This window comes from Aedes albopictus, chromosome 3 (genome assembly GCF_035046485.1).
Source record: "Aedes albopictus strain Foshan chromosome 3, AalbF5, whole genome shotgun sequence".
Lineage (NCBI taxonomy): Eukaryota > Metazoa > Arthropoda > Insecta > Diptera > Culicidae > Aedes > Aedes albopictus.
This window is the reverse complement of record NC_085138.1, coordinates 147,075,704-147,092,775: the sequence shown is the minus strand read 5'-3', so window position 1 is coordinate 147,092,775 and position 17,072 is coordinate 147,075,704. Positions and strand designations below refer to the sequence as shown.

General features: G+C 43.4%; 1 protein-coding gene across 1 annotated transcript in view; it reads right to left on the bottom strand.

The window, feature by feature from the left end:
* The window catches only part of LOC134290062 (uncharacterized), a 124,582-nt gene extending 111,396 nt beyond the window's left edge, over positions 1-13,186 (bottom strand). Inside the window, exon 1 of the mRNA XM_062857044.1 lies at positions 9,656-13,186. Coding sequence (XP_062713028.1) covers positions 9,762-11,591 — 1,830 coding nt within the window. The 5' untranslated portion in view covers positions 11,592-13,186 and the 3' untranslated portion in view covers positions 9,656-9,761. The remainder of the gene's footprint in view (positions 1-9,655) is intronic.
* Between the last annotated feature and the right edge of the window lie 3,886 nt (positions 13,187-17,072).

The window sequence follows — 17,072 nt, the reverse complement described above, 5'->3', positions numbered from 1 at the left end:
GGAGGAATCTTCAGAGGGTTGGTTTGTTGAAGGAATCCATGAAGGAATTCCAGGAAGAATGTGTGGAAGAATTCCTGAAGGAATTCCTGATGGAATCCTTGGGGAAATTCCTGAAGGAATCTGTGGAAGGAAGAAAATGCCAATGAAATTTTCGATGCTATTTCTCAAGAAAATGCATAGAATTTTCCCTTTTACTTACAGTAGTAATTCTTGAAAGAAATGACGAGGCGATTTTAACAGGAAAAACCGTCAGTTTGCGAGTATTTTGCCGCAGGAATTTTGCAAAAAAAATGTATTGAGAGAATTTCCTAATGAGAAGGCAGTGGTTTGAGTAACGTCTTTATTCAGTAGCGGTTGGAATAAGAATGAAAAAAAAGTAGTTGTCACTTCTGCAGTGGTTGCTGTGATCGTGACCATCGACTTCCGGTTGCTGTGATCAACATTTCCAACGATATTTTAGTAGATATTTCCATAAAAATGCAGAATTAAGTTCACAGGCCTTGGCGATGAAACCTCCAAATTCCCGAAAAAAAAAACTTACTTCCCCGAAAAAATTGCCATAGAGTTTTCTTTTAAGAAACTGCACGTTTGCAAGCAAATTTTCATAAGAATTAAAAAAAAAACCTTAACAATTTTCCGTAAGAATCAAGATTTTGATGATGAACCTGGGCTTGTTAGTGGAATACCTGTAAGTAAAAAAGAAAATCGTTTTAAGTACTGTTTTTTTTTTAATTCCACTAAGAATTTGCATCCTTTTACAGATGCGTATTTCGACCTCAACTGAAAGGTCGTCTTCAATGTATTGTACTCGACTTTAAAAAAAAAAAGCTTCAGAAGCATACTTGTAAAATCCTGTAAATTCCTGTCGGAATCCCTGGAGAAATTCCTGGAGGGATTCCTGGAGAAATTTGTGGAGGAATCCCTGGAGAAATTTGTGGAGGAATCCCTGGAGAAATTACTAAAGGAACCCCTGTAGAAATTCCTGGCGGAATCCCTGAGGAAATTCCTGGAGGAATTCCTGAAGAAATACTGGAGGAATCCCTGGAGAAATTCCTGGAGGATTATTATTATTTATTTAAAAATTCCATGAGGATCCCTGGAGAAATTCCTGGAGAAATTCCTGAAGAAATTCCTGAAGGAATACCTGTAGAAATTTCGGGAGGAATCCTTCGAGAAATTACTGGAGGAACCCCTGGAGAAATTCCTGGTGGAATCCCTGGAGAAATTCCTAGAGAAATTCCTGGAAAAATTACTGCAGGAATCCCTGGAAAAATTCCTGGACGAATCCCTGGAGAAATTCCCGGAGGAATCCTTGGAGAAATTCCTGGAGGAATCCCTGTCAAAATTTCTGGAGGAATCCCTGGAGAAATTCCTCGAGGAACCTCTGGAGAAATTCCTGGCGAAATCCCAGAGGAAATTCCTGGAGGAATTCCTGGAGAAATACTGGAGGAATCCCTGGAGAAATTACTGGAGGAATCACTGGAGAAATTCCTTTTGGAATCCCTGACGAAATTCCTGGAGGAATTCCTGGAGAAAAACTGGAGGAATCCCTGGAGAAATTCATGGAGGAATCCCTAGACAAATTCCTGGAGGAATCCCTGTTGAAATTTCTGGAGGAATCCCTGGAGAAATACTGGAGGAACCCCTGGAGAAATTACTGGAGGAACCACTGGAGAAATTCCTGGCGGAATCCCTGGAAGGATTCCTGGAGGAATTCCTGGAGGAATCCCTTGAGAAATTTCTGCAGGAATCTCTGGAGAAATTACTGGAGGAACCCCTGGAGAAATTCCTGGCGGAATCCCTGAGGAAATTCCTGGAGAAATTCCTGGAGAAAGACTGGAGGAATCCCTGGAGAAATTCCTGGAGGAATCCCTGGAGAAATGCTGGAGAAATTCCTGGCTACTTCCCTGAAAAAAAAATCGTGGAGAAATTCCCGGAGAAATACTGGAGGAATCTCTGGAGAAATTACTGGAGGAACCACTGGAGAAATTCCTGGAGAAATACTGGAGGAATCCCTGGATAAATTCCTGGAGGAATCTCTGGAGAAATTTCTGGAGGAATCCCTGGAGAAATTACTGGAGGAACCCCTGGAGAAATACCTGGCGGAATCCCTGAGGAAATTCCTGGAGGAATTCCTGGAGAAAGACTGGCGGAATCCCTGAAGAAATTGCTGGAGGAATTCCTGAAGAAATACTGGAGGAATCCCTGGAGAAATTCCTGGAGAAATTCCTGGAGAAATTCCTGGAGGAATCCCTGGAGATATTCCTGGAGGAATCCCTGGAGAAACACTGGAGGAATTCTGGGAGAAATTACTGGAGGAGCCCCTGGAGAAATTACTGGAGGAGTCCCTGGAGGAATTTCTGGGAGAATTCCCGGAGAAATACTGAAGGAATCCCTGCAGCAATTTCTGGAGGAATCCCTGGAGAAATTACTGGAGGAACCCCTGGAGAAATTCATGGCGGAATCCCTAAAGAAATTCCAGGAGGAATTCCTTGAAAAATACTGTAGGAATCCCTGGAGAAATTACTGGAGGAACCACTGGAGAAATCCCTGGCGGAATTTCTGGAGAAATACTGGAGGAATCCCTGGAGAAATTCCAGGAGGAATCCCTGGAGAAATTCCTGGAAGATCCACTGGAGAAATACTGGAGGAACCACTGGAGAAATTACTGGAGGAACCACTGGAGAAATTACTGGAGGAACCACTGGAGAAATTCCTGGCGAAATCCCTGGAGGAATTCCTGGAGGAATTCCTGGAGAAATTTCTGGAGAAATACTGGAGGAATCCCTGGAGAAATTCCTGGGGGAATCCCTGGAGGAACCCCTGGAGAAATTTCTGGAGGAACCCCTGGAGAAATTCCTGGCGGAATCCCTGAAGAAATTCCTGGAGGAGTTCCCGGAGAAATACTGGAGGAATCCCTGGAGAAATTACTGGAGGAATCACTGGAGAAATTCCTGGCGGAATCCCTGGAGAAATTCCTGGAGTAAAACTGGAGGAATTCCTGGAGAAATACTGGAGGCATCCCTGGAGAAATTTCTGAAGGAATCCCTGTAGAAATTTCTGGAGGAATCCATGGAGAAATTTCTGGCGGAATCCCTGAGGAAATTCCTGGAGAAATACTGGAGGAATCCCAGGAGAAATTCTTGGAGGAATCCCTGTAGAAATTTCTGGAGGAATTTCTGGAGAAATTACTGGAGGAAGCCCTGGAGAAATTCCTGGCGGAATCCCTGAAGAAATTTCTTGAGGAATTCCTGGAGAAATACTGGAGGAATCCCTGGAGAAATTTCTGGCGGAATCCTTGTAGAAATTTCTGGAGGAATCCCTGTAGAAATTCCTGGAGGAATCCCTGGAGAAATTCCTGGAGAAATCCCTGTAGAAATTACTAGATGAATCCCTGGAGAAATTACTGGAGGAACTTCTGGAGAAATTCCTGCGGAATCCCTGAGGGAAATTCCTGGAGGAATTCCTGGAGAAATACTGGAGGAATCCCTGGAGAAATTCCTGGAGGAATCCCTGGAGAAATTCCTGGAGGAATCCCTGGAGAAATTACTGGAGGAACCACTGGAGAAATTCCTGGCGGAATCCCTGAAGATATTTCTGGAGGAACTCCTGGAGAAATACTGGATGCATCCCTGGAGAAATTCCTGGAGGAATTCCTGGAGAAATTCCTGGAGAAATCCCTGGAGAAATTCCTGGAGAAATTACTGGAGGAACCACTGGAGAAATTCCTGGCGGAATCCCTCAAGAAATTTCTGGAGGAACTCCTGGAGAAATACTTGAGGAATCTCTGGGGAAATTACTGGAGAACCACTGGAGAAATTCCTGGTGGAATCCCTGGAGGAATTCCTGGAGGAATTCCTGGAGAAATACTGGAGGAACCCCTGGAGAAATTACTGGAGGAACCACTGGAGAAATTCCTGGCGAAATCCCTGGAGGAATTCCTGGAGGAATTCCTGGAGAAATTCCTGGAGGAATCCCTGGAGAAATTTCTGGAGGAATCCCTGGAGAAATTACTGGAGGAACCCCAGGAGAAATTCCTGGAGGAATCCCTGAGGAAATTCCTAGAGAATTTGCTGGAGAAAGACTGGAGGAATCCCTGGAGAAATTCCTGAAGGAATCCCTGGAGATATACTGGAGAAATTCCTGGCTACATCCCTGAAAAAAATCGTGGAGGAATTCCCGGAGAAAAACTGGAGGAATCTCTGGAGAAATTACTGGAGGAACCACAGGAGAAATTCCTGGAGAAATACTGGAGGAATCCCTGGATAAATTCCGGGAGGAATCCCTGGAGAAATTTCTGGAGGAATTCCTGGAGAAAGGCTGGCGGAATCCCTGAAGAAATTGGTGGAGGAATTCCTGGAGAAATACTGAAGGAATCCCTGGAGAAATTCCTGCAGAAATTCCTGGAGAAATTCCTGGAGGAATCCCTGGAGAAATTCCTGGAGGAATCCCTGGAGAAACACTGGAAGAATTCTGGGAGAAATTACTGGAGGAACCACTGGAGAAATTACTGGAGGAGCCCCTGGAGAAATTACTGGAGGAATTCCCGGAGAAATACTGGAGGAATGCCTGCAGAAATTTATGGAGGAATCCCTGGAGAAATTCATGGCGGAATCCCTGGAGAAATTCCTGGAGGAATCCCTGGAGAAACACTGGAAGAATTCTGGGAGAAATTACTGGAGGAACCACTGGAGAAATTACTGGAGGAGCCCCTGGAGGAATCCCTGGAGGAACCCCTGGAGAAATTTCTGGAGGAACCCCTGGAGAAATTCCTGGAGGAATTCCTGGAGTAAAACTGGAGGAATTCCTGGAGAAATACTGGTGGCATCTCTGGAAAAATTTCTGGAGGAATCCCTGTAGAAATTTCTGGAGGAATCCCTGGAGAAATTTCTGGCGGAATCCCTGAGTAAATTCCTGGAGAAATACTGGAGAAATCCCTGGAGAAATTCTTGGAGAAATTTCTGGAGAAATTACTGAAGGAACTCCTGGAGAAATTCCTGGCGGAATCCCTGAAGAAATTCCTTGAGGAATTTCTGGAGAAATACTGGAGGAATCCCTGGAGAAATTACTGGAGGAATCCCTGTAGAAATTTCTGGAGGAATCCCTGTAGAAATTCCTGCAGGAAACCCTGGAGAAATCCCTGTAGAAATTACTAGATGAATCCCTGGAAAAATTACTGGAGGAACTTCTGGAGAAATTTCTGGCGGAATCCCTGAGGGAAATTCCTGGAGGAATTCCTGGAGAAATTCCTGGAGGAATCCCTGGAGAAATTCCTGGAGAAATCCCTGTAGAAATTACTAGATGAATCCCTGGAGAAATTACTGGAGGAACTTCTGGAGAAATTCCTGCGGAATCCCTGAGGGAAATTCCTGGAGGAATTCCTGGAGAAATACTGGAGGAATCCCTGGAGAAATTCCTGGAGGAATCCCTGGAGAAATTCCTGGAGGAATCCCTGGAGAAATTTCTGGAGGAATCCCTGGAGAAATTACTGGAGGAACCCCAGGAGAAATTCCTGGAGGAATCCCTGAGGAAATTCCTAGAGAATTTCCTGGAGAAAGACTGGAGGAATCCCTGGAGAAATTCCTGAAGGAATCCCTGGAGATATACTGGAGAAATTCCTGCTACATCCCTGAAAAAAATCGTGGAGGAATTCCCGGAGAAAAACTGGAGGAATCTCTGGAAAAATTACTGGAGGAATCACAGGAGAAATTCCTGGAGAAATACTGGAGGAATCCCTGGATAAATTCCGGGAGGAATCCCTGGAGAAATTTCTGGAGGAATCCCTGGAGAAATTACTGGAGGAACCCCTGGAGAAATTCCTGGCGGAATCCCTGAGGAAATTCCTGGAGGAATTCCTGGAGAAAGGCTGGCGGAATCCCTGAAGAAATTAGTGGAGGAATTCCTGGAGAAATACTGAAGGGATCCCTGGAGAAATTCCTGCAAAAATTCCTGGAGAAATTCCTGGAGGAATCCCTGGAGAAATTCCTGGAGGAATCCCTGGAGAAACACTGGAAGAATTCTGGGAGAAATTACTGGAGGAACCACTGGAGAAATTACTGGAGGAGCCCTTGGAGAAATTACTGGAGGAATTCCCGGAGAAATACTGGAGGAATGCCTGCAGAAATTTATGGAGGAATCCCTGGAGAAATTCATGGCGGAATCCCTGGAGAAATTCCTGGAGGAATCCCTGGAGAAACACTGGAAGAATTCTGGGAGAAATTACTGGAGGAACCACTGGAGAAATTACTGGAGGAGCCCCTGGAGAAATTCCTGGAGGAATTCCCGGAGAAATACTGGAGGAATCCCTGCAGAAATTTCTGGAGAAATTCATGGCGGAATCCCTGAGGAAATTCCTGGAGGAATTTCTGGAGAAATACTGGAGGAATCCCTGGAGAAATTCCTGGAGGAATCCCTGGAGGAACCCCTGGAGAAATTTCTGGAGGAACCCCTGGAGAAATTCCTGGCGGAATCCCGGAAGAAATTTCTGGAGGAATTCCCGGAGAAATACTGGAGGAATCCCTGGAGAAATTACTGGAGGAACCACTGGAGAAATTCCTGGCGGAATCCCTGGAGAAATTCCTTGAGGAATTCCTGGAGTAAAACTGGAGGAATTCCTGGAGAAATACTGGAGGCATCCCTGGAGAAATTTCTGGAGGAATCCCTGTAGAAATTTCTGGAGGAATCCCTGGAGAAATTTCTGGCGGAATCCCTGAGGAAATTCCTGGAGAAATACTGGAGAAATCCCTGGAGAAATTCTTGGAGGATAACCTGTAGGAATTTCTGGAGAAATTACTGAAGGAACCCCTGGAGAAATTCCTGACGGAATCCCTGAAGAAATTCCTTGAGGAATTTCTGGAGAAATACTGGAGGAATCCCTGGAGAAATAACTGGAGGAATCCCTGTAGAAATTGCTGGAGGAATCCCTGTAGAAATTCCTGGAGAAATCCCTGTAGAAATTACTAGATGAATCCCTGGAAAAATTACTGGAGGAACTTCTGGAGAAATTTCTGGCGGAATCCCTGAGGGAAACTCCTGGAGGAATTCCTGGAGAAATTCCTGGAGGAATCCCTGGAGAAATTCCTGGAGGAATCCCTGGAGAAATTCCTGGAGGAATCCCTGGAGAAATTCCTGGAGGAATCCCTGGAGAAATTCATGGAGAAATTACTGGAGGAACCACTGGAGAAATTCCTGGAGGAATCCCTGAAGAAATTTCTGGAGGAACTCCTGGAGAAATACTGGAGGAATCCCTGGAGAAATTCCTGGAGGAATCCCTGGAGAAATTTCTGGCGGAATCCCTGAGGGAAATTTCTGGAGGAATTCCTGGAGAAATTCCTGGAGGAATCCCTGGAGAAATTCCTGGAGGAATCCCTGGAGAAATTCCTGGAGGAATCCCTGGAGAAATTCATGGAGAAATTACTGGAGGAACCACTGGAGAAATTCCTGGCGGAATCCCTGAAGAAATTTCTGGAGGAACTCCTGGAGAAATTCTGGAGGAATCCCTGGAGAAATTCCTGGAGGAATTCCTGGAGAAATTCCTGGAGGAATCCCTGAAGAAATTCCTGGAGAAATTACTGGAGGAACCACTGGAGAAATTCCTGGCGGAATCCCTGAAGAAATTTCTGGACGAACTCCTGGAGAAATACTGGAGGAATCCCTGGAGAAATTACTGGAAGAACCACTGGAGAAATTCCTGACGGAATCCCTGAAGAAATTCCTGGAGGAATTCCCTGAGAAATACTGGAGGACTCCCTGAAGAAATTTCTGGTGGAATCCCTGGAGAAAATTCTGGAGGAACCCCTGGAGATATTCCTGGCGGAATACCTGAGGAAATTCCTGGAGGAATTTCTGGAGAAATACTGAAGGAATCCCTGTAGAAATTTCTGGAAGAATCCCTGGAGAAATTACTGGATGAATCTCTGGAGAAATTACTGGAGGAACCTCTGGAGAAATTCCTGGCGGAATCCCTGAAGAAATTCCTTGAGGAATTCCTGGAGAAATACTAGAGGAATCCCTGAAGAAATTGCTGGAGGAATCCCTGTAGAAATTTCCGGAGGAATCCCTGAGGGACATTCTTGGAGGAATTCCTGGAGAAATACCGGAGGAATCCCTGGACAAGTTCCTGGAGGAACCCCTGGAGAAATTACTGGAGGAACCACAGGAGAAATTCCTGGCGGAATCCCTGAAGAAATTTCTGGAGGAACTCCTGGAGAAATACTAGAGGAATCCCTGGAGAAATTCCTGGAGGAATTCCTGGAGAAATTCCTGGAGTAATCCCTGGAGAAATACTGGAGGAACCCTTGTAGAAATTTCTGGAGGAATTTCTGGAGAAATTGCTGGAGGAACCCCTGGAGAAATTCTTGGCGGAATCCCTGAAGAAATTCCTAGAGGAATTCCTGGAGAAATTCCTGGAGGAAACCCTGGAAGTAGCCCTGGAGAAATTCCTGGTGAAATCCTTGGAGAAATTCCTGAAGGAACCCTTGAGAAACGCTGACTAAACTGCCAGTATATTGCTGTAGCAATAATTTAATTATTTGCCAAAGAAACTTATATAAGGAACTACGAATAATTCCTCAAAACACTACCGCAGACATTTCCTTAATAATTGACAAAGAAATGCCAAAGAAATTTCCCAAAAATAGATTTGAGCGTATAATGAACATTTGGTTAAAATACCTTACATAAAGTAAAAACCAAAAAAAGATTTCGAAAATTTTTTAATAAACTTCTTAAAGAATATAATAAAGTTTGCCGATAAATTTTAAATAAAATATTGTCCGAGTTGCCGAAGGAATTTTGTTTCTCAACGTCTATCATATTCATATTTATTATAGTACTAATAAGTAGTTGCAAACGACGAAAAGTACCAACACCGCTGTTTCCTGCTGCTGTCATCGCGGTGCGTCTGAGCCCGTTACGCCGGTACCTTTCTGCATCGCATCCGACTGCTACAGGCGCCCACCCGCCACCCCTTCTGTCGTATCATTGTTTGGTTCGCTCATCTTGCTGTCACAGGTTTGAACTGAATGGGATAATGGGAGCGAAATGGGGAGACGAACTTTCCCAAATGTCTCATAAACGGCAAAGAATCCGCAATGCCGTTCGCCTACGAGGACCGATAATCGCACCCGTGTCCATCGTTCGATCGGAACGAAAACAAACCACCGATCACGGTAGGACACCCACACATTCTCAACATTTTTCCCAACCAATACAGATGCACGTTTTGCATGTATTGGTGACGCGAAAGTATGTGAACACCAATACATTCACAGCAACGTAGCAACCGATGACACCCACACATTGCAGCTTGTCAATGTGTGGTCAAAAATACTACTCGAATTTTTGTGCGCGCAGGCGCACCATCAAATAAGCGCGGAAAAGTGCTTCTACCGCCGACAAGCTACTTTTGCGCTTGCAGCGTGCGCGTTTCCTCCTAAAATATGCGCGCTTTGTTTTGGGTGTATCAGGTATCAGTAGGTCGGCTCTAGAGGCACGTTCTCCTCCTTTCGGGAAATTTGTGCCATCGCCATGAACACGAGCCTATTCATCATTTACCTGACGGAGAAGGGAAGGAAAAAGGATAGGACATGGGAAAGGACAGGTAAGGGAATAGGATCGTCATACTCGCAAAAGCGTACCACAGCAATGGGTTCACATAGCGTCCTGAAAAGGACACCGTAATAACGCATAAGCGTGCCACAATGGGTTCGAACAGCGCCCTGAAAAGGGCACTGTGATAATGCATAAAGCGTAAAGAGAGCCTATAGCTCTTTACCACAGCGGGTGAAGAACAACAGAACGTCCTGAAGATTCAGGTTTCTGAAGTCAGTTTCACTTAATAAGTGTTTCCCGAGTACTCGGAAACGCAATTGCGCAAAAACTGGACAGTTACATATTAAATGATACGAAGTTCCATAATCGGATTCACAGCTATCACATGCAAATGAATCAGCTTGCTGAATATTCGCCATGTGATAACTGAGTCGGCAGTGGCCAGTCAATGCTTTGACCAGCATGCTGCAATTCTGCTTTGACAGATTTGTTAGATACTTTGCCACCCCAAGAGATGGCTCAGTACAATACAATTTTGTTTGACGACATGACGCCAAACTATTCCAGTATTGTTTGTGCTGAGTGGCAGCCCAGGTGTCAATCCGAAGCTTCACCCAACACTTGGATACTAGAATAGCTGGCTCAGGGCCAATGAAGTCATGTGATGCTCCAGTGCGAGCTAACTCATCAGCCAATTCATTTCCAGTGATGGAAGAATGGCCAGGTACCCATACAAGGTGAACAGCGTTTGCTGAATTCAGCTCCTCAATTTGAGTTCGACAAGCGATAACTATCTTCGACCTGGAGTTGGCCGAAGCAAGTGCTTTAATAGCAACCTGGCTATCTGAACAGAAGTATATTACTTTGCCCATTACGTGCTGCTGAAGTGCTGATTGCACTCCGCACATAAGAGCAAAGATTTCGGCCTGAAAAACGGTGCAGTGTCTGCCAAGTGAATAAGACTGATACAGCCTTAGCTCACGAGAATAAACACCAGCACCTGCTCGACCTTCGAGAAGGGAGCCATCAGTGTAACATACGATGCCGTCTGAAATACGTCTCTCCAGATAACCAGATGTCCACTCTTCCCGGGAAGGGAATTTCGTGGAAAATGTCCTATATGGAAAATTACAAGCAATTGTAAGATCACTTGGAGCAAGGACAACTTTGTCCCAATTCACCAAAAGTGGAAACAACGAGGTGTGTGTTGAACTGCGGTTCACAGGAGTTTCCTCTAGTAAACCGAGTACCCATAGGCGGTAAGTGCAAGAAAGTGCTTCTTGTTTGAGATGAATGTGTAGTGGGGCAACGTCAAAGAGAACTTCGAGAGCTGCCGTGGGAGTTGAAGAGAACGCTCCAGACATCGCCATTAAGCACATCCTTTGGAGATGGCCTAACTTTGATTGGACCGTTCTCACTTCGCCCTTTTGCCACCACACAAGGCATCCATAGGCCAATATTGGCCGAACAACAGTTGTGTAGATCCATTTGATATACTTGGGTTTTAGACCCCAAGTTGTACCAAAGGTTCGCCGGCATTGCCCGAAGGCCATACAAGCTTTCTTGATTCTGAACTCAACATGAGGTGTCCAGGAAAGCTTGGAATCAAGAATGACTCCAACGTACTTTACCTGTTCAGTCACATTGATTTCAGAATCAAAGAGACGTAAAGTTCGAACACCATTACGGTTGCGCTTTTCCGTGAAAAGAACAATAGATGTTTTACTCGGATTCACCGAAAGGCCATATTGGCGACACCAACCCTCAACTACCTGAAGAGCGTTTTGCTTCAGGTCGAAAAGGGTGCTGATGCACATACCGACTAACAATGTTAGGTAACCGTCGGCAAAACCATAAGTAGGAAAACCGCTATTATTGAGTTGCCTCAATAGCGTATCTGCTACGAGATTCCATAAAAGTGGTGATAAGACTCCCCCTTGGGGGCATCCACAAACACTCAATTTCCTAATCGCCGCTTGACGCAATGTCGAGAAGAGATGTCGGTTTTTGAGCATTTGGTGAATCCAATTGGAAATCATTGGAGATGTACCATGACCCCGTGCGGCTTCCAATATGGCATCGAAAGGCACGTTGTCAAAGGCACCCTCGATATGTAAGAAAACACCCAAGCAGGATTGCTTTTGAGCGAATGCCTTCTCGATATCGTAAATAACTTTGTGTAAAAGAGTCACAGTGGACTTTCCAGATTGGTAAGCATGTTGGTTCACATGGAGAGGCACATTGGCCAGATGAACATCACGGATGTGATGATCGACTATGCGTTCTAAGCATTTCAGAAGAAAAGAGGTCAAACTGATAGGTCTGAAGCTCTTTGCTTCTTCATACGACGCTCGACCCACTTTCGGAATAAACTTCACAGTAATATCCCGCCAGGATTTGGGAATATACCCTGTAGCAAAACTGCAAACAAGTAGTTGTTTCAAAACATGTTTGAAATGATCAAATCCCTTCTGAAGCAAAATAGGATAAATCCCATCTGCCCCAGGAGATTTGAAAGGAGCAAAGCTATTAAGTGCCCATTCAATCGATTCTAAAGTTATGATACTCCGAGCCGAAGCTAAAGAATCATAACTACAAGAAAAGACATCAGGTTCATCCGAAGATGTAATATCCACACATCCGGGGAAGTGTGTACTGAATAAACATTCTAAAACTTCCTCATCAGAGGAAGTGAAATCACCATTTGGCAAACGAAGTTCGTTCACTTGAAAATCCTTAGATTTTGCAAGGATTTTGTTCAATCGACTGGCTTCACTCAGACTGGAAACATTTGTACAAAGGTTTTTCCAGCCGGATCGTTCAGCAGACCGAAGAGCTTTCTGGTAGGCCTTGCGAGCCGACCTGAAAGCCTCCGAACCAGCCAAACGTCACCTGTTCCAACTCTTTCTACATTGTTTCCTGAGTTTCGCCAGATCAGTGTTCCACCAAGGGGTTCCTCTTGTGGTCTTCACAGACCGCAGAGGGCAAGCTTCTTCAAAAGCTTCCATGATGAAGGCCGTTGTAGTATCAACGGCATCCATCATCTAAATCACTTGGAGTATCAATGGATGGTGAGTATTCATGAAATTTGGCTGCAACCAAATCGGTAAAGAGATCTCAGTTGGTTGACCGGGGGTTCCTGAAACGCAATGTTTGCGAAGTAACATTCACATGTTCAGAAAAGATGTAGCGATGGTCAGATAAAGATTCTTCATCTGACACATGCCAATTGGTCAGCTCGTAACTAACTCTGCTAGAGCAAAGCGTTATGTCTAACACTTCCTCTCTAGCAGATACCGTGAACGTTGGGCGGTTGCCTATGTTAAGTAATCCAAGATCTGTACTACTCAAGTTTTCCTTCAAACTGGATCCTCTCGAATTGATGTCTGAGCTGCCCCAGATTATATGGTGAGCATTATTTGAAGTGCAGTATGCGATGACTTGTTTGAAAGCATCCGTAGGGGATGGTTCATCATGCGGTAAATAAACCGAACAATAAACGTATTTCCTGTTGAGGTTTCCAACAGATACATCGATTGTGAAAGCATATCTCGCGCTCAGTATCATACGGGCGTATCTACAATTTTCGATTTCTCTTCATCGATTTTCTCTTTGGTTAATAACTTGACCGGCAAATCATGTTCGGTTGTTTTTGTTGCTTTGGATGCTAGTCCTAGTCTTCCTTCACCGAAACACACCAAGAGATCATCAGAATATTGGTCGTATTTCCCGGGATAATCCGAAGAGAAAATCGAAGAAGAGAAATCGATCATTGTAGATACGCCTGTATGATACTAAACGCGAGATATACAGCTCTAGTGGTCAATTCAGAGATGAGTGTAGCAACGATTGCGTTGTTGACAAGCAGACGCGCCAACTTGGTCAAAATATTGGGTGGGGGGGGGGGGGGGGGGCAACTTGTTGTCCATTTTTTTGGAGAGACTCGGGCAAGTGAGATTCGCTTCCCCCTTGTGTGCATTGGTTTGATGGGCTATTTAATTAATTGGTGAGCTCGTTTTTTTTTTTTATTATTTATTCAATTATTTATTGTGGAAGATTTAAAGTATGTTAGTCTCCCACATCACAAAATTTTGGAATAGTTTCACTGCGACGCGCGCTGTTGTAAAAAGTACAACACCACCAAAAAACCTCGCTCGTCGTATGCAGTGCGAGCGCGGTGCAGTTTTACACTGAAAGAGGCGCGCGTCCTGGAAGGTTTAATGTAACGCGAGATTTGGCCTTGACTTTCTTGAGCATAGAGTATCATTGTAGGGGATTCTGGGGTAATACGCACCACTTACCCAGTCAACACACGATCGTATATGAAGTTGAATAGGATGCAAAAGTGGAGGCGATATACGTACACTTTACACGTGGGTTAATGGAAGCATGTACGTATATGGCCTCCACTTTAGCATCCTATTCAACATCTTATAAGACTTTGTGTTAGCTGGGTAAGGAAGATGCGTCCCAATGCATATAAAAAGGCAATAATTTATTGGTTTAATGCATGCATTCATTGCATATACTTTCATTCTAAGAGAAACAAACAAAATTTCAGCCTTAATACAGTTCAGCTCTCGAAAATAACGTTTTTTGTAAAGACTAACATTACGGCTTCGTATGTTTATGCGGGGCAGTATGCACCCTTGCTCGGGGTAAAATGCACTACAACAATGGGGCAGGATGCACTCAAACAAAGGGGCAAGACGCACCACAACATTGAGGCAAGATGCACCGTCGAGTTTAGAAAACTTTTTACTTCTTAGACAAAATGCATGTTTTATAAGGTTTTAAGACAAACAATAGCTCAATTTAGTTTGCGATTACTTACAGAGCACTCATAGATATTATTACAGCTTGTTTTCTATAGGTGCGTTTTGCCCCAACCAATGGATTGCCCCAATCAATAGCAAAAAATAAAATAGTTTAAAACATATAATTTACGTAGATTACTGTTTAAGTTATTTTTCCCCTGCTTAGCATTGCCTTCAATGAACTGAATAAACACAACAGCATTAGATGTTTGGTCGGTTTTAACCATCAAATCATTCGACAAACGATCGGGAAAATTACATCAGAATCGTGCTTTTCAATTTTATTCATTTTTCTCACTAATTACGTAACGCAAATGTGTAAAATTTTCCAGATGCTCATTTATTAAGACGTTCTATTAGACTGATAAGGTTTCAAAGCTCTAAAACCGATAATCCCTGAAAAACAAAGGGGGTGCGTTTTGCCTCGACAGTGCGTATTACCCCAGATGCCCCTATCCACTACCAGGGAATGAAATTATCGATCACGATTGCGATCATAGAAAGCTCTCTCACACGCATTATCGGCGAAAAAAGACGTGCGATAAATTCAGACCCGGTTGTTCGGAAGATCGGGAGATCCCTGTACCGCCGAGCAGAAAGGCTGCCCTGCGGGAGACATAGAATGTACCTGCAACGGTCGCTGTCAGAAGTGACAGATGTCAGGTATGGTACAGTGGAACTGGGAGTATGTAGACTAAGAAGAATACATAGAAAACAATCAACAACACGTTCCAAATTCCAATTATAACATTTACTTAAATTCGACAATTAATTCACGTTTATTTGTAATTGGTTAGAAATGAGATACGTACAGTATCTAGCCGTGTACAAAATTTCAAGTCAATTGGTTTGTAATAGACTGAGTTATAGCGAAGAGTTCCCCAAATACCGGCCGCTGCCCAAGTTGTTCGCTACCATATACTTAAAAATACCTAAAACTGTCAAGATTATCCGTATGTCCTCCTCTCCTCTTCTTGGCGTAACGTCCTCCTGGGACAAAGCCTGCTTCTCAGCTTAGTGTTCTATGAGCACTTCCACAGTTATTAACTGAGAGATTCCTCTGCCAATGACCATTTTGCATGTGTATATCGTGTGGCAGGCACGAAGATACTCTATGCCCAAGGAAGTCAAGGAAATTTCCTTTACGAAAAGATCCTGGACCGACCGGGAATCGAACCCGTCACCCTCAGCATGGTCATGCTGAATACCCGTGCGTTTACCTCCTCGGCTATATGGGCCGTATGTAATACATATGAAAATACTTTGAATTGTATGTAAATATTTGTTTCTACCTAGATGCTAATTTTGATAACCTACGTCGACACACTATTGAATTTGATAACCTATTGTTGACCTTAAAGGCTTAAGGTGAAGGTTGTCGAGATCATAATAATAAGCTTGGCTCCCGCTCTAATAACCCTCTCAACCACCCACTCAAAACAAACAAATCAGACGGCGCACAGTGTAGTGTGACTTGGTCAAATAAACTAACAAAATCATTCCAAAATGAGCTGTAGTAAAATAGCAGTTTTACCTTTGAATTTTGGCACACATTTGATTTGTTGCATATGCCCACCAACACAATTTGTTCTTATAAAACATTTTAAAATTTATTTAAATTCCTACTTTGCTCAATGTATTCACCAATTATCCCATTGTGCACCACTTTATTTACGTTTTTGTTGACAACTCTCTCCTCTCTTCTCTCGTACTTTTTCTCTCTGACCGTAGAAAACTACCGTGTTATGGGGTGACATTATTTGATGTAATTTCAACTCATAAACAGCGAACGATTGTTCTGTTATCTATTGAAATTACATTGGCAGTATGATATTAAAAATAGTTAAAAAGATTAACAAAATAACAGCCTTGTTTCGTGATGAACATGAACTGCTTTTTAATCAATTTCACCGTACGTTGAACAATACCACTCAGTTTAACGGTACGCTTTTGCGTTTTAGCGAACCGCGATGTAAATCGATCCGGGTTTTCGACCACAAAAGTGGAAAACGCGTAAGTTTTTCGCGATAAACGGTAGATCAGGCGAAAGTGAGGACAATTTCACGTAATCGATCAATTTATTACGGTGCTGTGTTGTGTTGTGTTGTGTTTAAAAAATGGTTTAAAAAAGTGGGACGCATTAAACGAAGAAAAAAAAGTGCAGTGTGTGCTACATTTTCCCGAGCAGAGGGGAATATCAAATTAATAACTTCGAAATTACAAAACCTGTTTTTATATCTCGTTCTGTTATTATTGTATTATCAAGGCATTACGTTTCCATAACATGTTTTGTTGGACAATCTTATTTTGTTATGACCAAGCTATTGGAATTCCTCCATTAAATAACATTTCAATTTTACATTTTGTTGTGGAACAAGTTTGGTTATTATTGTATTATTGAGAGTGTACAAATACTTTATGCTATTGCTATCAAAACTAAAACAAGTTTTGAAATAAATCCAACGTCATTCAACAACGTTATTTACAGTATTTCGCGATTTATGCTTACGGTATCACATTTGATAAGAGGTGTGGTATATTACGTGACATGGAGGTGCTGTAATGTGTACAAAACCAAGTCCCTGCTGGGCGCCACGAGGTTTGAAATTGACTGAGTTGTTGCTGAAAAGTTCCCAAAATATCAGTCACTTCCCACAGCAGCCACTGTCCACAGCACCCTACATACATCAAAACGAGAACATA